This window comes from Peromyscus eremicus, chromosome 3, assembly GCF_949786415.1.
Source record: "Peromyscus eremicus chromosome 3, PerEre_H2_v1, whole genome shotgun sequence".
In the NCBI taxonomy this organism is placed as follows: Eukaryota; Metazoa; Chordata; class Mammalia; order Rodentia; family Cricetidae; genus Peromyscus; species Peromyscus eremicus.
The window spans coordinates 65,151,395-65,178,762 of NC_081418.1; the positions used below are offsets into that span (position 1 = coordinate 65,151,395).

At 43.4% G+C, this 27,368-nt stretch overlaps 1 protein-coding gene across 1 annotated transcript; it reads left to right on the top strand.

Moving 5' to 3' along the window:
• Positions 1-563: 563 nt before the first annotated feature.
• Ccdc126 (coiled-coil domain containing 126) lies at positions 564-27,095 on the top strand. Its single transcript, XM_059257823.1, has 3 exons — positions 564-749; positions 19,803-20,180; positions 25,237-27,095. Exons 2-3 carry the CDS (start codon positions 19,943-19,945, stop codon positions 25,419-25,421), a joined length of 423 nt encoding a protein of 140 aa, XP_059113806.1. The 5' UTR covers positions 564-749; positions 19,803-19,942; the 3' UTR covers positions 25,422-27,095.
• The last annotated feature ends 273 nt before the right edge of the window (positions 27,096-27,368 follow it).

Consider the following 27,368-nt stretch of genomic DNA (forward strand, 5'->3'; position numbering starts at 1 on the left):
TAAATACTTTTTGTATTTATTAAATTGTATGTGAGTGTGCTGGTCTGCAGAGGCCAGAAGAAGATGGGGTCCCCTGGAACTGGAGTTGCAGGAGGTTATGAACCTCTTGGTGTGGGAGCTGGGAATAGAACTCCGGCATTACGGTCCTCAGCAAATTGTCTGTACTCCTGAGCCAGGTCTTCAGTCACCAGAAAAGGATACTTTGTTTCTATTAATCTTTAGTCCTTTTATTTTCCTTGCCCTTCTGCACTATGTAAGGATCTCCAGGGACAACCATGGTCACACTTTCTTTCCGCAACAGTAGGATGCCAGACGTCAGCTAACAGCATCTGGAAGGTTGGTTTTCTGATGGAAGGTCGGTAGTAGGACGCGGAGACTTCATTTCACCATCAGGATGCTGCATCTCTCCTAGTAGTGTTGCAGCTGCCGCGCCTCTTGGTTGCCAAGCAACGGCGTCTCCCGGAGCCCCTGGGCTAAGAGCACGTGCCGCCTCTCCGCAAGCCCCGACTACATCTCCCACAATGCCGCGCGCAGCGGGCCCTGGCCGCAGAGTGGGGGAAGGGCGGCCGGGAGGCGGAGCGGAAACGGGGAGCAGAGTCCCCGGGCGCCCAGCGCTCTCCGTCCTACCTCCATCCCGGCCCGGAGGCTGTTGCGGCGCCGCTGACGTCCGCGGCGGGCTGTGGCTGCAGCTCCAGCTCGCGAGCTCCGCGGCGGTGGCCCGCGTGATTGACGGGAAGCCCGCGGGCCAGGTAACGCGGAGGGGAGGCGGGAGGCGGTGTCCTCGCGGCCCGGGCTTTGCCGCCGTGACAGCCGAGACTCCCGGGCCGGACTCGGCGGCTCTCTGCGGGGATGTGCAGCCGCCGCGGCCGCGCTCACTCGTGCTCCGTTCTTGACAGCTCAGTTCTCCCGTTGGGTGAAGGACCATGAAATGGCCTTTAAGCCTGCCAAACTCTTCTCCTGGGAGGCTGGTGGGGGAGGAACTTCATTTGCTGTCTGGTGCAGGCGGCAGTGAAGGTTGAGTGGCCAGGCTGCCAGGATTCGAACTCCCGGTGCTGCTTCCATCAGGCTAATCAAAGGCTTCAAGCCGGATAGGTTTCATCCAGCAGATGGAGATCGCACATAGTTTTAAGTTGTTAGATTTATGAATAATAAACTATTACACCATGAGCTCTTCGTTTAATGAAAAGATGTTTTGAATGTGATACGAAGTGGTGTGCACTTGTGTGTGCTCTTTCGTTCAATCATTGTTAAGTTGTGTGTTGACTTTAGGTTTTACTCACCTTACATGCAAAGAAGTCCTTAAGACAGCGGTTCTCAACCTGGGTGTCGAAGGACCATTTCACAGGGGTTGTCCAGGACCATCTGCATATCAGATATGTACATTACGATTCATAACAGTAGCAAAATAACAGTTATGAAGTAGCAACGAAAATAATTTTATGGTTGGGGGTCACCAAAACATGAGGAACTGTATTAAGGGGTCACAGCATTGGGAAGGTTGAGCGCCACTGCCTTAAAATATGCTGGCTTCTTAATTTCCGTCCTTTTAAGATGGCTGAGAATGTTCTAAGGAAGTTGATGACTCTGCTTTCCTGAGGATCAGCTCTGGAGGTACTGTACAAGGACTCACTCACCTCCCCCACCTCTCCAGCCTGTCCTGTGGGAAACCCTTAAGAGGAGATTAAAGGCTTTGTCAGCACCCAAGACCTTTGCAGCTTTCCCCTGTCAACTTTCTGTACTGTCTCACTGGTTCACAGTCTTCACTGCGCTTAGGATTTCTGTTTCCAAGTTGCAGTTTTTGTTCTCGAGACACATTGAACGCAGTAAATCTGAGGGGGAGCCACTTCAGCGGTTCACATTAGCCCTGCTGCTGATGGCGGTGGTTTTTGCACTGCTTTCTCATTTTTATTGACATTGGTGATGGGTTTTTCATGGAAATCTTTCTAAATCTGTAACTGAATTTCCTTTTCGTTTAAGACGTTTGCTCTGTATGTACTGTTTTGAGTGGAGATACTCTTGTGCAGTTTATGAAATAATTGAGTATTGTTTTGGATGGGCAGTTGTAATGGGGCAGCGGAGCTGGTGGGCCTGATGAATTGCCTGTGTAAACGACTTTAGGAAAAAGGAAGACTTCCAATGATTGTTAGAAGAGTAACATAGTTAATGACCGGGAATTGGGGAAGAAGGCATGTAAACATTTCTGATTAGCCTTGAAATGTGTGGCAAAACATTCATTTTGAAGAAAATGTTGCTACTGCTGTTACTGAGTGTCTAGAGGAGACAGTAATGACCACAGAAGAGGGAGACCTTGGTTCTTGTCCTGCTCTGCCACCGTCTGTATGACCTTAGCTTTGCTTTCCCTGCAGATTTTCCTTTGCTTGTGTCTAAAACAGTGAATTGATCGATCCCGGGGACTCCTCTGTCTCAGACTTGCAATGCTAAGGATTTTGAAACATCCATTTTAATGTGGGGGAAGAAGACAGAAACTCCTTCACTCAGCTGTGTCCTTGTTCCCTGCACTCCAGGTTATATAGTTCTCCGAGTCCACCCTGATAAAAAGGGATTATGAAAGAGCTGGGAAGCTGCAGGAATCGCGATCCCTGCCGACCGCATCCCATTCTTTCTGTGCTGACGTTTCGTTGTCTGTCCTTTGCTGGTGGCCCTAGGTATGTGCTCTCGCGCATAACTTTTATTCTCACTTTTCTAACCCGTTTTCATTTTTGCTCGTCATAAGTTCATCTACTTTGGCTGTTGTTTTCTCTCTGGCCTCTTTTTGTAGAAGGCCTCTGGCAGGGGTGCCCATGCCCACAGCTAGCTGTGGAAAGGAGTGTGGGCCATGTGATACAAGTTATGCTTGGCTAAGGCTACGAGCAGGTCAGACTGTGACTGAAGTGTCTGGGGTGCACCATATATTTTAGATTAAGCACTCACTATAGCACAGTGATGAAGTGCTCTTTTTACTATAGTGCTCCTTGTTTTTATCTCTGCCTTGCTTTACCCCCTTTTTTGGGTTTATTTATTTATTTATGAGGCAGGGCCTCACCATGTAATCTCTGGCTAGGCTGGAATTCGCTGTGTCAAACTGGTCTCCAACTCACAGCCAGCCACTTGTCTCTGCCTCCCTAGTACTAGAATTAAAGGCTTGTGTCACTATGCGGGTACTTTAAGGTATTTTATTGCTCTTTTAAAAAAATCTATTTTTTTCTTTTTTTCTTTTTCTTTCTTTTTTTTTTTTTGGAGAAAGGGTTTCTCTGTATAGCCCTGGCTGTCCTGGATCTCGCTCTGTAGACCAGGCTGGCCTCAAACTCACAGAGATCCGCCTGCCTCTGTCTCCCTGAGTGCGGGGATCAATGGCGGGTGCCACCACCGCCCGGCCTATTTTTGTAATCTTTGCTGCTTCTGTCTTTTCCCTTCCCAAAAATGCCATCTAAAAATGATAAAATTTCTGTGTGTTACCTTAGGAGGAACTCTGTGTAGCTTTCTTCAAGGCAGTACATTTTATTTTATTTTTTTTAATCTTTATTTCTTGGCAGTGTGGATTGAACCCAGTAGCTACATACCCCTAGGCCTAAGGCATCTTCAAGTTTAGACCTAATTATAGAGTGGGTAGCTGTCACTTATGTTGATTTTTTTTTTTCCACCAGATAGTAGCTTCAGGCAGTATTATATAGGGAAAATATTTTAGGAATGGACCTTTTCCCCAGAAATTCCATTCCAGGGCCAAATCTGGTGTGTGTGTGTGTGTGTGTGTGTGTGTGTGTGTGTGTGTGTAGGACTTAGTTGTGTGTGGTTGTGTTGGACAGTGCTATGTGCACCTTTGCAAGCTGGTGAGCATACCATGTCTCTTTTATAATACACACGTACCTCTGTGGCTGCAAAATCTTTTGGAGACTAATAGACAGGTGATTCTTAGAGTACCCTAGGCTGAGTGAGGGCTGCTGCTGTTGCTGCTGCTGCTGCTGCTGTTGTTAGATAATATTCATAACAGCACAAAACGGAGCCCTGAAGCAAGCAAAATGGGATTTGAATGAGAGATTTTAAGGTAGGATTAGCCATCTGTTAATGTTTTTAATGTTGCTATTACAGTGTTTTCATAAAAATACATGGAAATACTTCATGAAAGGCAGTTTGAAATGCTCTATTTTTTAAAAAAATAGTTTTTAAAACTGCAACCCAGCAAGAAATCTTTATCTTCAGATTTCATAGACTTATAATTGCATGCATGTCTATGTAAAAACAAATATCCCGAGAAAATTCTGCAGTGTGTACATTTTTCTGTGATGATTTTTTTCTTTGTTTTTCAAAACATTGCTAATTGCAAATAATCTGTTCCCTGCTTTTGAAGAGCAGTGGGGTCCTGAGTTGGGAGTTTGGATGTGTGAGCTGTCTCTAGTCCTCTGGTGTTGCTGGAAGGTCCTTGTTCCCTTGGTGTTCTCCTTCCTTTCTTTTTATAATTCTAGTTTAGGACTGGGCGGTGGTGGTATATGCCTTTGATCCCAGCACCCGGGAGGCAGAGCCAGGTGGATCTCTGTGAGTTCGAGGTTAGCCTGGTCTACAGAGCGAGATCCAGGACATGCTCCAAAACTACACAGAGAAACCCTGTCTCAAAAAAATCAAATAAATAAATAAAATAAAGTAAAATAAAATATAATTCTAGTTTAAATAGTTCATGATTCATTGTCTTTTTTTCTAGTAATAATGCTGGCCTAACGTGTTTATCTTTTGGTTTGGGGCTAGGGTGAAACCACTAAAATGTTGCTTAACTACTCGGCTTTTTGCATGATGGTATGCTGTTTGGTAAGAGTGTCAGAGAGTTTTGAACAGTACTTTCCTTTAAAGCAGTGGTTCTCAACGTGTGGATTGCAACCCAAAAGGAGTTGCATATCATATATTTACATTACAGTTCATAACAGCAGCAAAATTACAGTTATGAAGTAGCAAAAAAATAATTTTATGGCTAGGGGTCACTACAACATGAGGAAAGGTCGTAGCATCAGGAAAGATGAAAACTACTGGGTTTGTTTGTTTGTTTGTTTGTTTTGTTTTTTAAAGACAGGCTCTCACTCTGTGGTCCTGGCTGGCTTTGAACTCAGATCTTTTTGTTTCTGTGTCCTAAGTACTGGACTATAGGCATTTACCACTACACCCTGCTTCCTGTAAAGATTTTATAAGTTGGGATGGGAGTATTAAAGGCTGTAACAAATACAGAACTTTAGAGAAACTTCTGCCAGTGTTTGCTGGTTGATTCTTGTGCTCTGTAGGTAATGTTTTAGAATTTGACACATTGTGCTTAAAATGTTAGTGATAGTTTTCTGTTAACTTTCTGGCGATTGCCTTTGTTCTGCACTGGCGTTCTGTTATCCTCTTCCTATTAGAAAACACAATGTAAGAGTATCTTTGTGTTTGTAAAGACCACCATGTCAGATCATTACTGAAGGGACATGAGCTCACTCGAGAAGGGGCTCTGGCAGGCCTTGCCCCTTCTCCCCTGTTCCCTCTGCCTTGCTGAAAGCCATTAGATTACATTTCTAAAGCTAGCCACCAAGGTCTAGTCCCTTATTTGGACGCTTCCTCCTCCGAGACTGACTACCAAGGTCCAGATATCAAAGTATTCAAGTCTAGCAATCAGAAGCCCCTTTTGGTTCACTTAATTACATGCCCAATTAAAATTAAACACCTCATCCTAACCCGGGGGGTTCCCGTTTTACCTTTATAAACGGCCATTTTCCTATGTGCTGTGTGTCCGTCTCCTCTATCCAGAGGCAGTCCTTTGTCCTCCAGGACAAATGCCCCTCATCCCTCCCATTTGCCCCTGGTTCCCTTCTCCCTCTATCTTCTGTGTCTGTCTCTTTAGTCCCTGCCCTCTGTCCCCCTCTGGGGTAAATAAATCTCCTTTGTGCTGAGAACTTGGTCTTGGGGTCTTGAGCTGACTCCGAGGTTCCCTATATTACTGATCCTGTATGTTACCAGATTGCCTGACAAGTTCCTAAGAAAGGGTCATCAGAGCTTTCTTTGTCTGGGGTTTCCTGCTATTTGTGAGGGAAGAATGTCATTTTTCTATCAAAGGTAGACAGTCTAGCGAGGGCCCACGTTCCGTACATCTCCCTCACCTCTGATCTCTCTCCCCACCTTGTAAAACTTTTATGCAGAACTTTTATTTTCCTCATATTTGTTTATACACCCCCCCCCCGAAAATGGAATGGCACACTCCTCCCTTTCCTTCATTTTCTTTGCATGATTCTTTTAAAACTAGCCAATCGAGAATGATTGTGAGATCAGACCCCAGCCAATCTGGAAAAGACGCAGTCACCATGAGTGTTAGAATAAAAACGTGTGCTTGCTAGCCTGGTTTGGGGTCTTAGTGCATCTTTGTGCAGGAAGGAATTGCTTTGGCAAGCTGCTGTCCCTTGGCTCCTGTGATTACTTGTGGGACAAGGATAGTCTTTGTTTCTAACTCACTCGCTTTGGCTTCTCCAGACCAGGCCAGGCTTATCCATACTAGGGCTTGTGAACCCTCTCCTGATTTATTTTCTCTTTCTTTCTTTCTTTCTTTCTTTCTTTCTTTCTTTCTTTCTTTCTTTCTTTCTTTCTTTCTTTCGTCCTTCCTTCCTTCCTTCCTTCCTTCCTTCCTTCCTTCCTTCCTTCCTTCCTTCCTTCCTTTCTTTCTTTCTTTCAGATGTGTGTGTGTGTGTGTGTGTGTGTGTGTGTGTATGTGTATGTGTGTCTGTCTGTGTCCATGTTTCTGTCTTCTCATGTCCATGGTGGCCAGAAGAGGGCTTCAGATTTCCTGGAGCTAGAATTATAGGTAGTGAGCTGCCCTAGCATGGGTGCTGGGAACTGAACTGTCCTCTGAAAGAGCAGTAAGTGCTCTTGGGCAGAGCTGGATCTCCAGCCCTGCTATTTGCTTGTGTCGAGAGCAAGAAGAAGCAGTTTTCCCCTTCCTTCAAAATTCTGGTCAGATGCAAATGTTAATGGTTTTAGTTGGCAGGAAATTGGGACCAGGCTTTGTGCTTTGGCGGGTCAGTTGCTACCTCCTCAGAGGGATTACCTAAGCCCGTCTGTCCCTCGTAGAGACTTTCCCAGACAAAAGCCTGCTTCCATTTATTCAGTGTGGTGCTTTATGATAGGAAATCAGCTTGTTTCTGAGTTACTCATTAATTGTCCCACTTCTGCTAAGGCGGTGGCTCTCAACCTTCCTAATGCTGCGATCCTTTAAGACGGTTCCTCATGCTGTTTCTATAAAATTATTTTCACTGCTACTTCATAACTGTAACTTGCTACTGTTATGAATCATGATGTGAATATCTGTGTTTTCCAATGGTCTTAGATAACCCCTGTGAAAGAGTTATTTGACCTCAGAATGGGTCATGGCCCCTTGGTTGAGTACTGCTGTTCTAAGGTATAAGTGTTAGGAACAGTAATCCTATTTCCACCTTTCACATTATCAATTCATGACACACAGCAGGTGCTTTAATAGATAATGTGAATGCATGGATGAACAGATGAATGAATAAACCAAGCTCATCCATACATTAAATGAAACTGCATGTATAAGGTGTAGAGCTTTATTCATTTTTCCCACACTTTTCTGGAAATACGTTGATATGTTTGCTGATCTTGGTGAAGGGATCTGCTTCTCGAGGACGATGTCTTTGCTTCACTTCATGTTCTTTTCTGCTGTGTGTAGCAGAGGGTGTATCGGATTTCTGCCTATAGAGCTATCTGCCTTGTTCTCTTGAGACAGACTTTTTCACTGAACTGGAAGCTTGCTGTTTTATGGCTATGCTGGGTGGCTAGCAGGCTCTCAGGATTGGCCTGTCACTGACCCCCACCCCATGCTGGGGTTACTCACAGAGCCACGCCTGGCTTTTTTACACAGATAGCAGGGATTTGAACTTGGGTCCTCATGCTTGCAGAGCACTGCTTTTGAGCCATTTCTCCAGCCCCTGTTCTAGGTGTGTGTGTGTGTGTGTGTGTGTGTGTGTGTGTGTGTGTATGTGTGTGTGTGTGTGTGTTTGAAAAAACCCATGTTAGAAATTAAGATCTAAAATTAAGTTTTTCTTTGTGTGTGCATGTGTGTGTATTCATGTATGTGTGGAGGCCAGAGGACAACTTTGGGTATCATTCAGGAGCCATCCATCTTGGTTTGGAGACAGGTTCTCTCACTAGTCTGTAACTCCACACCAGTGCTCGACTTGCTGGCCTGCAGGCATCTGCTTGTCTTTGCCTCCCTGGTACTGGGATTACAAACGTGCCACCATCACATTAGCTTCCTCCCCAGGTATGGATATAACCTGTTTATTTATTTAAAGTGTGAGTGTGTGTGTGTGTGTGTGTGTGTGTGTGTGTGTGTGTGGTTGGGGGGGTCAGCCTTTTTAGGCAAGTTCTGGGGATCAAACTCAGGGCCTGATGCTTGCTAGACAAGTACTTTACAAGCCTTAATCTTTGTTTATAGATCCTTCTTATAGCAACTTCGTAATGCTTTGATTTATGTGAATAAAATGTATTTGAAACATAATGGACCAATAATAAATTAATGAACGGTCCAATAATGGTCAACCTCTGGATCATTGCCCTAATACTCTTATATTATTCTTTTAAAGAGGAAAAGGACAGAGACTCATTTAATGTTACAGTTCATTCAGTATTTGCAAATTCAACCTTATTCAAAAAAACTTATCAGACCCTTAAATGTATTATCAAAACACATACATTCACACACACACACACACACACACACACACACACACACATTTTAAGTAGGTATGCCAAGAAATGAAACAATAAAAATGATTATTTTAATGCACAATAAAAATGAATGAAAAAATTGAAGTGGCCACTGGTTTTGTTTCTGTTATTTTTGAGGAATTCTAGGGAGAGACTGAATTTTGTTCCATGTTGTATTAATGTAGAATGTCATACAATTACATACAAACAATGACGAGGACTACAGAGACAGATGACTCATGGTTAAGAGCACTTACTGTTCTTGCAGAGGACCCAGGTTGGTTTCCAGCACCTACATGGTGACTCACCACCACCTGTAACCCTAGTTCCTGGAATCTGGCACCCTCTTCTGGCCTCTGTGGGTTTCTGCATGTGAAGAGTGCACCTAAACTCCTGTAGGCTCCCACACATACACAGGAGTAAAAGTCCCTCCTGGAAGGAAAAGGTTAACTCCTTGGGGATCCGTGAGGCTGCCTTTTGCTTTTCTCTCAGTTTCCCTGGGTCTCTTCAGTCTGTATGGTGTTGGCCATGTCAGGTTTGGTCCCCTCAGTCTTCTGGACACGCATCGTCTTCACAGTGGAAGGAAGGGAGTAGTATGGCATAGAGAACCTGGGCCGAGAGTCAGGACCCGTGTTCTGAGCCCCAAGTTTCTGCCGCTAACTGTTGTCTCATTGTTGGAAAGATACTTTAGTCTCTGCCCTTTAGTTTTTTCATTATGTAAGGGCATTGGATTAGATTTCTCTTTGGTTCCCCTAATCCAGTAACAGATAATTGAAGATGCTTTAACTTTACCTCCAAATTTCCATTTTCTGTCTTTTTACCCTCACACACAAAAAAATTACAGAGAGTTACATTACTGCTTGGGAGAAGGTGGAATGACGTGCAGGGATATGCTTAGAGCAGCGAGGCTTTTCTCAGTGACTGCTGATTGTTCCCCAGGCTCTGTAGACCAGGTGACAGAGTCCAAGGTGAGTTAGGGGTGTGGGTGGCACCAAGGAGCAAAGGCACACGATTGGACGGCATGTCGGATAGGATCACTTGGTACACAGTGATGTATTGTGGGAGTTAGAGGACCAGCATGGACTTGGATGGAGGGAATGAGCTTTGGAAACCCATTCAGCAGAGGTCGCATTTCAGCACAGACTTTACTGTGTGTAATGGCTCATGCCTGTAACCTCAACATTCGTGAGGCCAAGGAGAATTGCCGTGAGTTTCAGGCAAGCCCAGGCTACGTAGTCTGTTCCACGCCAGTCAGGTTGAGTGAGATTCTGGCTCAAAAAACAAAAACACCACCACCAAAATATATAGCCAGGCGTGGTGGTACACGCCTAGTTATAGCATTCACTAGGCAGGTGGATCTCTGTGAGTTCAAGGCTATAAATGAGACTCTGTCTCAAAAAATAAGTAAATATGTAAGAAACTCCATAAACAACAACCCCCCCACCAAAAAAAAAACCCAAAAACAAACAAACATACAAAACCACAACTCCACATTCAAACAAGCAAACATCCCCAGATCCTACACTCCTTTTGGAAGAGCAGTGGGGGGCTTGAATGAGATGTGCTCTCATAGCCTTGGGTATTGAGTACTGTGGTAGACTGGAGAGCCTTAGGAGGTGTGATCTTGGAGGAGGTGTGTCACTTGTGAGGTTAAAGGCTCACATCATTGCCAGTTTGCTCTCTCTGTTGAAGCCGTGAGCTGTTAGCGGCCTGCTCCAGCCACCATGCCTGCGCCTGACTGTCACCCTCTCCGGCCATAATGGACTCTTAAACCTGTGGAATCACAAGCCCAGTAAACTCCTTCTGTAAGTTACCTCGGCAATGGTGTTTTGTCACTGCTATCGACAAGTAATGAATACAGTGGACCTGAGGTTTTTTTTCAGCGAGACTAGAAGCCAGCAAGCCCCATCTATCCTCTGGTCTCCAACCCGTTGAACCAACTGAGGATGCAGGTGTGCACCGGATGCCTGACCTGTTACATGGATGCTAGGATCTGAACTCCAGCCTCATGATTGTGCAGCAGGTGCTCCTAACCTCCGAGACATCTCTCAGCCTGCTCAAAGTTTGTTTTTAAAGGTATTTTGACTTCTTTGAGGACAATGGATTGATGTGGGCTTGAAGAATCCAGGAATCCACTTAAGGAAGCAGCAGGATGATGATTGCTGGGCTACACTCTGCTGCCCTTCTTCAAGTCCATAAAGGACTTTTCAGACACTTCGTTTCCTACGTGTCTCCTCTCTTTACTTCTTTTACCTCGTGCCTTGTCTTAGTTACTTTTCAGCTGCTGTGACAAAACACCACGACCAAGGCAACTTATAAAAAAAGAAGTGTTTAATCAGACTTAGGGTTTCAGAGGGCTAGGGTTCATGACGGTGGAGCAAAGGCTTGGTGGGTGGCAGGTACAGCGAAGAGCTCACATCTTGATCCACAAGCGGGAGGCAGAAAGAGCATACTGGGAATGATGTGAGTCTTGAAACTGCAAAGCCTGCCCCCTCTGAAGCCACACCTCCTAATTCTTCCCAAACAGTTCCACCAGCTGGAGGCCAGTTATTCAGACCTATGAGCCTATGAGGCCATTCTCATTCAGTTTCCCACATGCTAGAAAGATGGTTTCCTTTTTTATTTTCTGCAGGTCGGAACTTTCTTCTAGGAGTGCTTAAAATAACGATGGTAATGATTTAAGTGGTGGCAATAATCTTACCTTAAAAATTCTGGGGATTACATGAGGATGTAGTTGCGTTTTACTTTCTGAAGTCATTAGTAGGCAGTATAGCAGTGCAGAAGTTAAGATTGACAGGTGTTTTAGGAGCTGGGGCTGTATCATAGTGGTAGGGCACTCGCCCAGCTGGGAAAGGTTCCGGGTTCAGTCCCCGGCACTGAAAAAAAAAAAAAAGTAATTTTTAGATTGCAATCCATTTTGGCTAGGGAAAGACTGTTAGATGGTGGTGGCCCAGAACCCTTAGTGATGGTGTTGGTCAGTCAAGTTTCTAGGTAATGACTCTTCCCTCACCTACATGGCTTTCCAAGTGCCTGGCCGGTATTTGAAGCATAAAGAAAATTGGGCTGTTTAAAGTGCAGCTTCTGCAGTCATTTAAAGTTTTGAACATTATACAGAAAAACACAGTGAATCCTCTTTTTTTCCTAATTGAGGCTAATACTTATTTCTTCTCTAATCACTGAACTTATATAAGTAAATTACTATTAGTCACTGAAAGGTCTAACTCCTTGTCTGTCCATCTTCCTATACAAAAGCATAGATGTCAATCCCAGAGAACAGGAACGTGTTCACATTGACACTGAAGTGGTTCAGTAGAGTTGGTTTTTCTCCTTCATGGAGACTTGGCCATCTTGGCAGTAACAACTTGTGTACTAGTAAAGGTCACTGGTTTTCAACCTCCCATACCCAGGTCCAAGCAGCAGGGTTTGATGTCACTCCAAATGAACTGATTCACAACGTGGAATTTACACACCTCCCCTGCAGCTGCTGCTGCTGCTTTACTTTGTGAGGAGATCGGACATTTTGGGCACTGTTCTTCTCCGTCTTTGCTGTACATTGAGGACTAACGTCGTGTTCTGTAAAAAATACTGGTAGTAGCAGGCAGGTAGCACACATCTGTAACCCTAACACTTGTAAAGGCTGAGGCAAGATGACAGAGGCCAGACTGAGGTGCATATTATGATCTTTGTCTCAAAGCATTGACAATTGTAAAGACTGATGCTGGCTGGGAGCATAGCTCAGTGGTAGGGAGAACATTTGTCCAACATGTGGGAAGGTTCACCAATACATCATTCGAAAGCAAAACAAAAAGATGAGGCTTGGTTCCCATCCCCATTCTGTTTTATAGGTATAGGGTGTGATTTGGTACTGGGATTATAAAAAATCTGGCCGGGTGATTTTTATGTAAAACATTACCTGAGAAAGACCAAAGGCAGATGTGTACCTTTAAAAACCTTAGTTACTTCTTCCTGCGTGGCTTGGAATTGCTTGTTGTTATTCTCAGACTAGTTCTCAGGTCTTGGGGCGCTTCAGGGAATCCTCTTGGACTTTGGAACTTGTGCCCTTTGCCAGGCATAAGCTGGCTCCTGGGCATCTGTTTAACTTGGGAAAGCTCTAGAGTGTTCTTTCTTCTGTGTGTTGTCCGTGCCTACTTCCTTCTCTGATGTCCTTTCAGAGTACCCTAGTGTAGAGTGGGCCAGGTGCGCCAGCCTCTCAAACCTTTGTTACTGTCCAGACAGCCCTCTTCTCTTTTACACGTCTCCCAGTGTGTATCGGTTGTACAAAGCAGTGGGTTTCACTGACCTTTTCATACACGTGGAGAATGTCTGTCTGTCATCTTCACTCCAGCTGTTACGCTCTTTGCCCTCCCTCTTTTTTCTTTTATACTCCAAGTTCTCCCTCCTTCCATTTCTTTCTTTTTTTTTCTTTTTTCTTTTTTTTTGTTTTTTTTGTTTTTTGTTTTTTGTTTTTCGAGACAGGGTTTCTCTGAGTAGTTTTGGTGCCTGTCCTGGATCTCACTCTTTAACCATGCTGGCCTCGAACTCACAAAGATCCACCTGCCTCTGCCTCCAGAGTGCTGGGATTAAAGGTGTGTGCCACCACCGCCCGGCCCATTTCTTTCTTTTAAAGTTAACTAGCAGCCATGAGAGAAGGCTTGGCACTTTGTGAGACTAGCTTGTTCCCCTTTTTGATGGTTTCCAGTTCTGTTCATTTTCCTGTAATTAAGTTTGCTTTTCATGATGGCTGGATGAAACCTCTATTGTGTGTATATACTATATTGGTTAAAAACCTTTTCATAATAAATGTCTTATTACCATGAGGGATCACGAAGCAGACACTACCAAATTCCTTATCCTAGATTCCTTATCATGTTTAGCTCTGTCCAAGACCCTGACTTCCTGCAGAGGTGGGCATTTTGTGAAGTGGGCATTTTATTCTGTTGAAGGCTGAGTATTGTTAATAGTAGAAAAAACTCTTGGTCAAGAAAAGGGAATCTGGCCTGGGTGGAGAGCTAACATTCCAGTTGGGCATGGTCAATCCCTTGACCTAAGAACTACTCCAATAAGCCATGCTATAGAGAGAGGTGTTGCTGGGTGGTGGTGGTACACGCCTTTAATCCCAGCACTCCGGAGACAGAGCCAGGCGGATCTTTGTGAGTTCGAGGCCAGCCTGGTCTACAGAGCGAGATCCAGGCACCAAAACAACACAGAGAAACCCTGTCTCGAAAAAGACCAAAAAAAAAAAAAAAAAAAAAAAAAAAAAGAGGAAAGAAAAGCGGAGAGGTGTAATAATTACTCCTTTAGTGTGACACTGTACCTTCCCTTACCCGATCCCACCCCTGGAGCGTAGCTTACCAGGCCACTGCGGTGCACCTTCATGAGCTTGCTGGCTGTTCTGAATCAGTCAGAAAAGTGTCACTTCTCTTTTTAGTTCTCATTTTCTAAGCATGCTTTCCTTACGCCTTGAATTTCCCCAATATTTTGAGCTTCCGTATGCTCTTTAAAGCTCCCCTCCCAATCATGTTGCTGCTTGTGAGTTACGTGTCTCACTTCCATGCTAGCTGAAACTAAGTCTGTTGAGATTTAACAGTTTGCCTGCCCTGGGGGTTTTCTGAATAAACGCTAATAACAATTTTCTTGGGCTTTCCTTTGGGTCTATTCTTAAAATCTTTTTATTAATAAGATCAAAAACCCCAAGAGGAGACCTGGATTCCCCCCATGTCAGTCCTGAGCAGACACGCTGTAGAGTTCATGTTGGGAAGTTCTTGCCTTTATGAAGGTCTCTTTTCTGACTGTTGGGTGTAATCAGATCTGATACTGGTCACAAAGTCCAGTGGCTTACACTGCACCATTATCTCATCTGGATTGAGCAACTTACTGAGGTGTTTTTTTTTTTTTTTCCAATTGGGCACCAGTAAAAGACTTCCGCATGTGCAGCTGCCAGAAGTGAATTCAGAACCACATGTGCAGTGAACCCAGGGTGTTTGCGGCAGTGTGTGCCCAGGCTGCATGGTGTAGCCTTGGCTCTGATCACATAGCATGCCATTCTGCAGTGTGCATGCCTTCGTGCTGTTTTAAATGCAGTGCTCATAGTCAAGACTGCGGCATGTGATCGTCACAGTGTTTTCACTGCCCATACATACAGTGTACTAATGGAAAACAAAGGCCTTGCTGCTTTCCTGCTTTCGTTCCTCAGCACGTCCGTGTCAAGTTAGCATACATTTGGATATGCTTTCTCTCCCCCTCTTCTTTTCTCTTTCTTAGCTGTCATTTAAATCTTCACCTGCTAAAAATACCTAGCTTCCTGTGTTCTCGGTTCTCCAGTGATGTCACTTTGCTGGCTTTGCAGTTCAGACTTTGAACTAACTGACCGATTCAGGAGAGTCCAAGTGTTTCATGGGGTGTTAAGATACACAGTGTAATCTGCAGCTTGTATTGGAAGACACAGAAGAGCCAGTATATGTCAATATAAATTTATGAGGCAGATGGATCTGTGTGAATCTGAGGCCAGCCTGATGTACATAGTGAGTTCAGGCCATCCAGGGCTATATAACAAGAGCTTGTCTCAAGTAAAACAAAAAAGTTGAAAGCGTCTATTCGCTAGGAAGCAAATTTCCTGGATAGAGCTATAGAGCATCCCTCATACCTCACTCAGTATGTGCTGAATGAAAGCTATTTATTGCTCCATGGGCTTGGTTTTTTGTTTGGTTGTTGTCTTGCTGTGTAGCTGAGACTGACTTGACACTCCCATGCAGCCTAGGCTGGCCAGGAGCTTGCCATGCTCTGTCTTGTCCTCCATGTGCTGGAGTGCCGGTGTGTGCCTCTGCAGCTGGCCTGTTACCTTTACATTGTTGTACTGTGTTCACCTCTAGTCATGTTCTCAAAGTAGGTTATATTTAGTTTTGTCATTCCCTGGTAAATGGATTAAAACTGAGTTTATTGTTCTCATTGCAGAAATAAAAGTGTTCCTAAAGATTATTTGTAGTAAGCTATGAAGTAGTCATGGGAATGCACTATAGATTTTTACTGCAATTATTTTCCCTCTGGGTAATGAAACCAGGGCTTTCTTCCCTGGGTACTTTGATGCTCTATAAACACTATTTTTAAACTTTAGGTCTTTCCAAATTTCATGATTGGTTTTAACTTTTCACTTGATTACTTTCCATGTTATGTTGGATGCTTTGTAGGGTTAATGATTTTCACTAGTAATACCTTCCAGTGACACATCCAAATATTGGCACATATTTTATTATGGAAAATCTTGTTAGGTGCTGGTGTCCAGCTCCGGATGAGGGCAGAGTCTGAAGATGGGTGGATGTAAGAGCAGTGATGGGAGGGATCAGACACGGGACATTTCTTAATTGCATTTTTTGGAGAGATGGACAGAGAGGAAGTGCATCTCGGTATGGCTTGTCCTACTCTGACAGGAGCCATCCCCTGCGGGACAGGTCCCAGCAGAGGTTGTAAGGAGTTGGTGAGGGAAGGAGGTGAGCCAGGCCATGGTGGTTGGGAGGATCTTGCAGCTTGACTGACTAGCAGTCAGAGTGCTTCTTTATTTATACAGAATTTAGTAAGCAGGGATACATTCATGATGTTCCAAAACATAGATCATATAATTTTTGTTTTTGGACATGTGTTTTACTTCCTCTTGCTCATCTTTTAGTCATCATTAATAAACTATAACAGAGCAGAGTTATCATTTCCAATATTTTTTCCTCAAGTGTTGACATCATTAACAAACAGAGTTATCATTCTTACTCATTAACCCTGTAACCCAAATTTTAAGAATCTAGAGGCATATGACAGCCTGGTCTCAGACTGGTAGCTTTTGTGGCTACAAGGACACTAGACCAGAACAAAAATCTTCAAACCAGCCCAGGCACATTGCCTTGTCCCAAGGAGTGTACTATTAACTTATAATGGTCAGAGTGCCCAAGCCAAGTCTCAGGCCAAAGCTGCTGCACTTATTATTTAAATTCTGGCATAATATAATGTTTCTATTTTATGTCTATATGTTGAATTCTGGCATTCTGTTGTTCCTTGGTCTTATGACATTACAGTGGGTCTACATGAGCTAACTCTTCTAAGAAAGGGAGGTCCTGACATCATCTTATTCCCTTTTCTTTTTCTTTTCTTTTCTTTCTTTCTTTCTTTTTTTTTTTTTTTTTTTTTTTTTTTTTTTTTTTGGTTTTTGGTTTTTACGAGACAGCAATTCTCTGTGTTGTTTTGGAGCCTGTCCTGGACCTTGCTCTATAGACCAGCCATGCCTCAAACTCACAGAGATCTGCCTGCCTCTGCCTCCCAAGTGCTGGGACTAAAGGCGTGCACCACCACTGCCTGGCAACATCTCATTCTTTTTGTTGTTGGTTTTTGTTTTGTTTTGTTTTGTTTTTTTTTTGAGACCGGGTTTCTCTCTGTGTAGCTTTGGAGCCTGTCCTGGAACTCAATTTGTAGACCAGGCTGGCCTCAGGCTGGCCTCAAACTCACAGAGATCTGCCTGACATCTCATTCTTATATTATCTTTCCACTCCATTCTTTGCTCATCAATATAAGTCTCTGTGTAGGACAGAGGTAACTTCAGCTAATCTAACTTTGTTGCTATATATGTCATGTAATTGCCTGAGTGTATAGTGGGAAGAGGCTTGCAGTCTGATCTCCTCTAGCCCACTGAATCTTGTTGACCTTTTTGAATTTCCTTTGTTTTGAATATCTTGTTCCTGAGTAAGTACAGGGACAGATGTTTCAAGAATGTCTCATAGCCTCATAAAGAGACATCTGGCTTCTTTATGTGTCACAACCTCCAAGGCATAAGAAAGAACTTCAAGTAGATAAGGATATCTCCCTAAAAGTGGGAGGGGTAGTATGTTCAGGACTTTCCAGGGGAAGCTTACAAGCAGTGTTTCTGGGAGAAGGCATAAATGATTCATATGAAATTTCCCATCAATTCAATATCCCCAAATTGTACAAATATTAAAAGTGCCCCAAGTATGCAACAGGTGGAGATGAAAACCAAAGGTGGTGTGGCAGCCATCATGTGGCTCAGCTCTGCTGGGTCTTTGTCAAGCAGCTGTGCTGGCTTTATGACTTCTGCTCTTCCCATCAGATATGGCTGTGCCAGTTAGGCATTTTGATTTCTCTATTTGCTTTTCATCGTTTCTAATTTTTTTTTTTTTGAGACAAGGTTTCTCTGTATAACAGTCCTGACTGTCCTAGAACTCGCTTTGTAGACCAGGCTGTGCTCAAACTCACTGAGATCCACCTGCCTCTGCCTCCCAAATGCTGGGATTAAAGGTTTGCACCATCACTGCCTGGCCCATCATTTCTAACTTTTATTTTTTGCATTCTTATTTTTGTTTATGTTAGAAATTACCTTTGTGTTTGTGTTGGTGGCCATGTTTGAAAAGACCGACCTTAGAAATCTGGTATTGTCTGTAAACTTTATCAATGGCTTTAGTGACAGATGAGAAGTCATTCGAAATTTTATGACTAAGGTGGTGTTGTACCCATTTTGTGAAATCCCCAGAGACCACCAAGGAGTCAGTTTCCAATGCAATCACACAAAGGTCTTTTTATTGTCAGGTTCAAACCTGGGCCACCGCCTGGCAGATGGAGGGAAATGTGGCAGCAGCAGTGGCAGGCCCAGGGTTAGAGAGTTTTTAAAGGGAAATACCACAAGCTGGGAATTATATGCCTTGGCATTTTGGGATTGGGTAGAAGGCATATGGGGCAAGGTGATTTTTTGAACTATTGGTCTAGAGTTTTGGCGCAGAACCACAACCTGCTGACAGGATTATCTGGATATCTGCAAGGGCCATAAACCACAGGCAGAATGTCTGCAGGAGCATCTGGATCTTGTTAAACCTTACTGCCATGTTTCTTTTTTCTTTTTTCTTTCTTTCTTTCTTTCTTTCTTTCTTTCTTTCTTTCTTTCTTTTTTTTTAAGATTTATTTATTTATTATGTATACAGTATTCTGTCTGCATGTGTCCCTGCAGGCCAGAAGAAGGCACCAGATCTCATTATAGGTGGTTGTGAGCCACCATGTGGTTGCTGGGAATTGAACTCAGGTCCTCTGGAAGAACAGTTAGTGCTCTTAATCGCTGAGCCATCCCTCCAGCCCCGTAAAGGGCTTTTTTTTTTTTTTTTTTTTTTTGGTATATCTGCATGAGGGTCTCAGGTCCCCTGGAACTGGAGTTACACATAGTTGTGAGCTGCCACGTGGGTGCTGGGAATTGAACCCAGGTCTTCTGAAAGAGCAGTCAGTATTCTTAACCACTAAGCCATTACTCCAGCCCCTACTGCCATGTTTCTTAATTGACTGCTTCTAGGGTATCCGCTCGAGTTGTCATGACATTCCTGAGGTTCTTCCTGGAACTGAGTACAGCCTCGGGTCACCAGGTGGTCTAAGATGGTAGCCCTTCCCTAAGATGGAGTCTGTAAAGTCAAGTCTAGGCCTTAATATTGCCTTCACAGTGGCACATTTTTCAGATATTCTCAACAAATTTATATTTATTTCTCATTTAATTTTGAAAATATATGTTGTTATGCCCAGATCACGGGGACCCCCAGAAGACCACCATGGAGACGAATCCATATATAAAAGCAAAGAGCCTTTATTTCAAGCTCAAAGTTTGGTCTCTCTGTTTGACACAGTGGTGAGAGCAGAGAGCCCGGAGCCTGGGTGGGGTAGAGTTTTTATCATAGCAGAGGTTGGGGGTGAGGGGATTTCCAGGGGTCAAGACCCTGATTGGCTGGTATTTGTCTAGGGTATAGATGTGTGCTGGGAATGCTTGGAATGTCAGGTATTTCCCCTTAGATGCTGGCCCTCCCTGAGTGGGGTCAGCTTATGGCTTTTTCTGGGGACAGGGTGGTACCTGCCAGTAAGCCTGTCATGGCAGCTGTGTGGTCAAGCTGTTGGGCCCTAAATGAACTCATAGGTGATCAGGAAGCTTGTTTTGAGGCAGAGAAAAAAAGTTGTCAGGGAAAGATGACATCGTAACAAATCAGAACTCTAGAACTTTCATTGTTTATCCCGATCCCGATACAGGTGACACTGACCCCTTTGTTCTTCATTTACAGTTATGTCAAAGCGGAGGGAGCCGTGCTGAAGATGGACACACCGCACTAGAGAGTTTTTCCTCTTTTCTCAAAAGTCGTGATTATTTGGTGTCTTGTTACCAGTTACTGCTTCTCAATCAAGTCTGTTTGCTTCATCAGAAATGATTTTTACAATCTCAAGAAAAAATATGTCCCAGAAACTGAGTTTCCTGCTGCTGGTGTTCGGACTCATCTGGGGGCTGATGTTACTTCACTATACATTTCAACAGCCGAGGCATCAGAGCAGCGTCAAGTTACGCGAGCAGATCCTAGATTTAAGCAAAAGATACGTGAAGGCCCTGGCAGAGGAGAGCAAGAGCGTGGTGGATGTGGACAGCGGAGCATCCATGGCAGGCTACGGTAAGAACCACGGGATGTTTTTTGTCCTCTCCTTCCCAGCCGTTCCTGTGCAAACGCAGTTGCAGGAACTGAGCTCAGCTCCTGGTGTGCTCTTTATAAGCTGATATTTAAAAAAGTACAGGTGTATATTTTCAAATGTAAACTAGGAATATAGTACTCATACATTCTTCACCCAGATTTGTTATTAACGTCTCACATTTATTATATTTTAAGTACATTAGAGAAATTGTAACATTTCACTGCTACATTCATCTCTTTAAAATATGTATGTATAAAGTATATTATGTGCATTTAAAAATGAGTATGTAATACAGTGTATTTGTTTTATATATGTATATACATTTTTTTGATTTTTTAAAAAAGTCTCAATATCAACGTCAAATGGAGAACATCTATGAAGTCCAAGAACCAGGACTTACCTGTAACTCCAGCACTGCTTACTGCAAGTCTCCTTTCAAATCCTAGTTCCTGTGTTTTAAGGGTTTTTGTTTGTCTGTTTGTTTTATTTTTTGAGACAGGATCTCTCTGTTCTGGCCATTTTGGAACTCACTATACATATACAAGGACCAAGCTGTCATTGAACTCACAGAGATCCACCTGCCTCTGCCTCTCAAGTGCTGGGATTAAAGGTGTGCGCCACCACCGCCCGGCTTGTTTTAAGTTCTTTTTGTGTGTCTTCTATTTTTCCTCCCTCTTAGATGAGATGGGGAGCTAGAAATTGCCAGAAGGCTGAGACAGGAGAGTCATGAGTCTGAATGAAGCCCGTTCTATCAGTGCTGGGAATCGAACCCAGGGCCTCACGTAATGCTAAGCAAGCACTGTAAACCAAGCGTAGCCCTAGCCTGGTTTATTTAATTAATCATTTATTTTGAGCAGGGTCCTGAACTTACCATGTAGTTGAATATGGCCTTGAACTTCTTATCTTCCCTTCTCTCTTCCCCTAGTACTGGATTACAGGCCTGTGTCCCATACTAGGCAAGTACTTTATTAACTGAGTTATATGCCCAACTCTGTTTATTTTTGAGATAGGTTCTTGCTTTGTAAGTTAGGCTGAACTTGAACTCAACCTTTTCCTGCCTCCAGTGTGCATTGGGATTGGGCCTCTGCAGTAAGTTTGTTGGTTGGGTGTCCCTTTTGGTCAGGTCACTTTCTTCTTTCAGCAGAGGTATTTACAGTGTTGAGGAGAGGCCTTCTTCACAGCAGGGATCATAACTGTTGTGAGTCAAGAGTACAATAGCTTGTCACTCCCAGGCTGCTCTTACATTCTTTCTGCCCTTCTGTGGTATCCCCTGAGCCTTGGAGGACATGTAGATTTCCTGTTTATGGTTCCAGGCATGGTGTAGCACACCTGTAATCCCAGCATTAGGAAGGTGGAGATGAGGGTCCCTTGGGCCTGCTGGCCAGTCAGTCTAACTGGATTGGCAAATTCTAGGTACCGGGTGATGTAGCTAGAGTTTTCCTGCCTGGCCCACAGTCAGGACAAATCTCTCTCACCCGCCAGTCCCACAGCCACTCAGACCCAACCAAGTAAACACAGAGACTTATATTGCTTACAAACTGTATGGCTGTGGCAGGCTTCTTGCTAATTGTTCTTATATCTTAAATTAATCCATTTCTATAAATCTATACCTTGCCACGTGGCTCGTGGCTTACCGGCATCTTCACATGCTGTTTGTCATGGCGGTGGCTGGCAGTGTCTCTGACTCAGCCTTCCACTTCCCAGAATTCTTCTCCTCCTTGTCCCGCCTATACTTCCTCCTGCCTGACTACTGACCAATCAGTGTTTTATTTACTAACCAATCAGAGCAACACATTTGCCATACAGAACATCCCACAGCAGGGTAAGACTCAAAAATAAGCAAAGGTTGAGAGTAAGTGGCTGTTGAATTGCTTAGTCATAAACTGGGCATCTATATCCCCTTACCCTTTTGGTCTTTTGAGACAGGGTTTTGCTTTGTAGCTCAGGCTGGCCTTGAACTCAAGATCCTTCTGCCTCAGCTTCCCAAGTGTTGGGATTATAGGCACGTATCACAGTGTCCAGCTGTATTTATCTCTGTGCAAATATATATACTCTTTTTCTGGAGAGCCAATATTGTTTTCTTATTTTGAAAATGGTCTTAGAGTTTTATTGCTGTGAAGAGACACCATATAAAGGAAAACAACTCTTATAAAGAAAAACATTTAACTGGAGCTGGCTTACAGTTCAGAGGTTTAGCCCATTATCATGGGGGAAGCATGGTGGCACACAGGCAGACATGGTGCTGCAGAAGGAGCTGAGGGAACCAAAAGGGAAAGAAAAGGAAAAAAAAATAGTCTGCTTCCCTAGAGAGACTCCCTTGGAGAAAAATTAATTTGCAAGTGGCTATCAATTAGAGATAGCTTCTGGGTTAGGGATGGGGCGAGTGTGTACTTCTCCTTTTCAAAACTCTAGGACCCCATCTGGTGCAGGCCCTGTGTACGCTGCCTCAGTCTCTGTGAGTTCGTATGTGTGTCGGTCCTGCTGTGTTTAGGTTTTGATTCCTTGATTTCCTCCATCCTCTCTGGCTCTTACATTCTTTCTGCCTCCTTTTCTGCTGGGCTCCCTGAGCCTCGAGGGGAGGGATTTGATGAAAACAAACTGTTTAGGGATAAGTGTTCATAGTCTTTCATTCTCTGCATATTGTCTATCTGTGGATCTCTGTATTTGTTCCCATCTGCTACAGGAAGAAGCTTTTCTGATGATGGCTGAGCAAGACACTGACCTTTGAGTGTAGTAGAATATTGATAGGAGTTAGTTTATTGCGATGTACCTTTGGTGCTCCAAAGGGTTTAGTTTTTATGAAGTCCAACTTACTCTTTTTTTCTTTCTTTCATGTCTCATACTTTTTCTGATAGCAGCACAGCCATCAGCAGCCTTATCAGCTGGTGTTAGATGCGTTTGTTTCCCTGGTGATCAGAGAGTAGGGTGAGCTGCCTTCTTGGTCCAGGATCAACACAAAACAGCACTATCAGTTGCTACTATTGACTACCTAATATCTGTGAAGTGCCCGTGAAAAACCTGAAGGGACAATTTCACAAAAGAGCAATTCATTTTGTTCTAGCTAGGAAAAGTCTATTTAAGCCCCTTCACGTTCCACAAAGGTTAAGAATTAGAGCAATTGTCGTTTTTCTGGAAGAAATTCAAGTTAGAACTAGGTGGCATGCCTGCCACCCTGGCCAGGTCTCCTGAGTGTGCCGTGTCCGCAGTAGACACAGTGTATCTTTCCACAAGGTCACAATTCATGCAGTGACAGTCAGTTCGCAGGCTTTGCTGGCTTAATTGACTACAGTATTCCAGATGGTTCTAGGTGTACTGACAGTAAGGACATGAGATCTTTTATTCCAATCTTAATTGCTAATAACTCTCAGATCACATATTTTTTAAAAAAATGCAGTTTATTATTGTGTGTATGTGTGTTGTGTGTATTACTGTACACACACGCACACACACACACACAACGGCTACAAAACGTTGATGACACAGAGTTCTGAGAGGCCTCACCATGGCTGAGGTGAGAGCTAATAGAACGCAGTGCCTGAAAGTTGGACAGGGTTCTGAGCATCTCAGTGGGAGGAGCTGCAGAGAAACCTGCCGAGGAAGAGCTGGAGAAGGAGCCGAGAGACTGAGGCCAGGTGCATAGGACTGGACCATCCAGTCAAGGTGCAGGGTGGGGTCGAGATGGATCAGGACAGCAGTTGGATTAGATCTCATCAAGCAGTGTGGGGCATTGCTGACCTAAATTGCCAGAAGCAGTTTGGGGTTCTTTGTCTTCCTTGATGCCTGTGTGGCCTGGTTAGAGGACAGGTAGGTGACAGGGTTTGTCACCATTGTCTCAATGGTAGCTATCTCTGTTTCCTTTTTCTTATAATCCTTTATTTTATGATCAGTGTTTGGTGTTTTGCCTGCATGTATGTCTGTGTGAGGGTGTTGGATCCTCTAGAACTGGAGTTACAGACAGTTGTGAGCTGCCACGTAGGTGCTGGGAATTGAACTCAGGTCCTCTGGAAGAGCAGCCAGTGCTTTTAACTGCTGAGCCATCTCTCCAGCCCCCTCAATGCAATTTTAATTTGCATTTATCTGATGACAAAGGATGATGAACAAGTTTTCAAGTATTTATTGGCATTTCTTCTTGTGAGAACTTTTGAGTCCATTAGTTCATGTTGCATCCTTCTTGGGTCTGGTGTGCACCTTTCTGCTCATATGGAGAAGTTGATGGTCAGTGCCTCAGGGTTAGTGCTGGCCTGGTGGTAGTATCTGCACACAAACAGGATGCAAAGTCAAAAGCCTCTGCATTTGCCCTCAACATGGAGTCAAGGGCTGCTTGGTAACCTGGAGTCACCCAGGCTGAACCTGAAAGTCACTGTTTCAAACTCAGGAGGTCGCCCTGTGCCCTGGCTCCCCATTCCTGCTCCAGTCTAGAGGGTTCAGGTGTCTTGCTTGTGTTTGGTTGAATTGCTCACTTAGCTCTCTTTACCTGCCTTTTCCAGTATTTGACCTGCCCGGTCCAAGCCTTCTGTATACACTGCTCAAGAATCTCAGCGGAGTGTGTCAGGAGACGGCTCAGCCGGTGAGAGCACTGGCTTCTCTTCCAGAGGATCTGGAAGTACCCACATAGGGGCTCACAGCTCTTGTTAGTCCATGGAATCCAGCAGCCTCTTCTGGCCTGTGGGCACCAGGCATACAGATGGTGCACAGACATACACATTTAGATAAAGCGTCCATACACCTAGAATAAATACGGTTTTTAAAAGTGAGTGCATTCCTTACAGAGAAGGAATGTTTTGAGCCAGACTTTAAATCTGATGCACTGCTCTCAGAAGTGGAGAGTTGCTGGTGTGTTTGAACTCCCTTGCTTTGGGTGTGGTGTTAGTGATGAAAGTGACTCAGCTTTCCCTGTCTGGGGTCCGAGTGTGTTCTCTGTAGTACCTTTTCTTTCAGATGTCCTGATAATTGTTTACCTCTTTCCTGTAAACTGTAAAGACACGTATTAAGTGCTCTATTGCTATTTAATATGATTTATTCCAATTCTTCCCCTAGCGGATCTGAAGAGAACGATCGCAGTCCTCTTAGATGACATTCTGCAACGCTTGGTGAAGCTGGAGAACAAGGTCGACTATATTGTTGTGAATGGTTCGGCAGCCAATACTACCAACGGCACCAGTGGGAACTTAGTGCCGGTGACCACCCACAAAAGGACGAGTGCGTCGGGCAGTGTGAGATAGCAGTGAAGGCCACCTGCAGGGCTACACCACTGTGGAGTGCATCCATCGCAGGACACCTCTAAACTGCTGCCTAGGACACAGTGATACTTGATAATAAAGGCTCTACACATTTCCAAGGAGCTCGCTGGATTCATAGGACGCTAATTCTGTATATAAACTCGCAGGCACTCTTAGTTTGCTTTCGCACAAAGCTCTTCAATGCTGTTCTGTATACTTACTGGGAGTTTGGCAGCACAGTGGATGTGGTAAGCAGGGAAGTCATCTTTGTATACATCTTTAGTATCTGAGATCAAGAAGAAACAAAAACACTAGAAAGACATGGAGTCCTTTCTATAAAATATTTATTTGAGTATATAACATGTTTTTCAGATAAGCGGATGATAACATTACTGAATTATTCTGTCGTCTGCCCTCATGATGTCCCTGTGAGTAGAAAACATGCTTAATTCCAGTACTGTATTTTGTTACTCAGATTATGAGCAGGAAAAGGAAATGTCATGTTAAAAATCATGTTTTGAAATAGACCCAAAGAATGTTTTCATTTGCACTATCCTTCAAAATAACTGAATGTTAATTGTATATTTTTAAAAATAGCATTTGTAAGAGTATAATTTTGAAATGGGTAGCAACCACTGTCCATAGCCTAACCATTGGGGACTATTTAATAGAAATGAGAGTACTCTCTAATCTCATACTTAAAAATTTCTTACATATATTCTGCATAATAATACATATTTTTATGATGAAATAAAAAATAAAATAATGCGTGATTTTTCACAATCATGATTGTTGATTTGAAAGTAAATCCCAGTGTCATATGCTTGTAGCCATGGATACTCAGGAGGCTAAGGCAGGAGAATTGCAGGTTCATTGCCAGCCTAGGCAACAGAGCAGACCCTATCTAAAAAAAGGAAAAGGAAAATATTTTGCCCATTGACTGTTTCTGCTATTAGGAAGGTGTACATTATTTCCATATTTTGGTAAATGTTGCTTTGATTATCTTGGTGGGAAAAGGAAGGGACTTGATGATGTTAACCAGATGTATATAATAAATGTATTTGTGCTGCACAAAACTGCTTGGAAAATGTTAATGTTAGTTGATGTTATGAGTATCCTGTGTTAGGAGATGTCAGATTAGCTACTCATTTTATATAACTGACCACTTTACAAAATTAAGAACATTAAAATATAAATTATGAAGACTGATTATCTTTTTAGGGAAATAGCTACTGTATACAGCACAAGAAATCTTAACTTGGTTAATTCTAGTATAGAAAAAACCATGTCTTTATTTAAATATCTTTTGTAGCAAATCCAATTGCTATATAGTATTCTATATTTCATAGTATTTATTCTACATAATGACTGCTAAAGAGCAGCTGGCCTCTAGATTCAGACTAAATTGAACTTAGTTTTCAATATTGTTCCTTATTATAATATGCTACCACAAACAGTAGCAGTGATTGTAATATTTTGTTAAAATGAGTATAAGAATATATTGTTTCACGAAAGATAGCTTTCTGAAATGTCTTCCTTGTACCTTTATGTGAAGAGATTATGTCCCTTTGCTAGGTTGAAGTCTGAAGGGCTTGTGCAGTCTCAGAGGGGTTGTGAACATTTCTGTTTTGTCATTGTTTTCAGGGATGAAATAAAATAGATGGTTTGTATTTACAATTGTTCCATGTGTTCTTTAAGTAGTGGCTATGCATTTCATAAATGGTAAATGATTTGGTTTTTTCTTAAAGTGCCAGGAATGGAACCTAGGGCTTTACACATGCAAATTAGTTCTCTGCACTGAGTTTCCCTCACAGCCCTTAATGTTAATGACTAGAGATAATCTTTTTTTTTTTTTTCTTTTTTGGCTTTTCTAGACAGGGTTTCTCTGTGTAGTTTTGGTGCCTGTCCTGGATCTCGTTCTGTAGCCCAGGCTGGCCTTGAACTCACAGA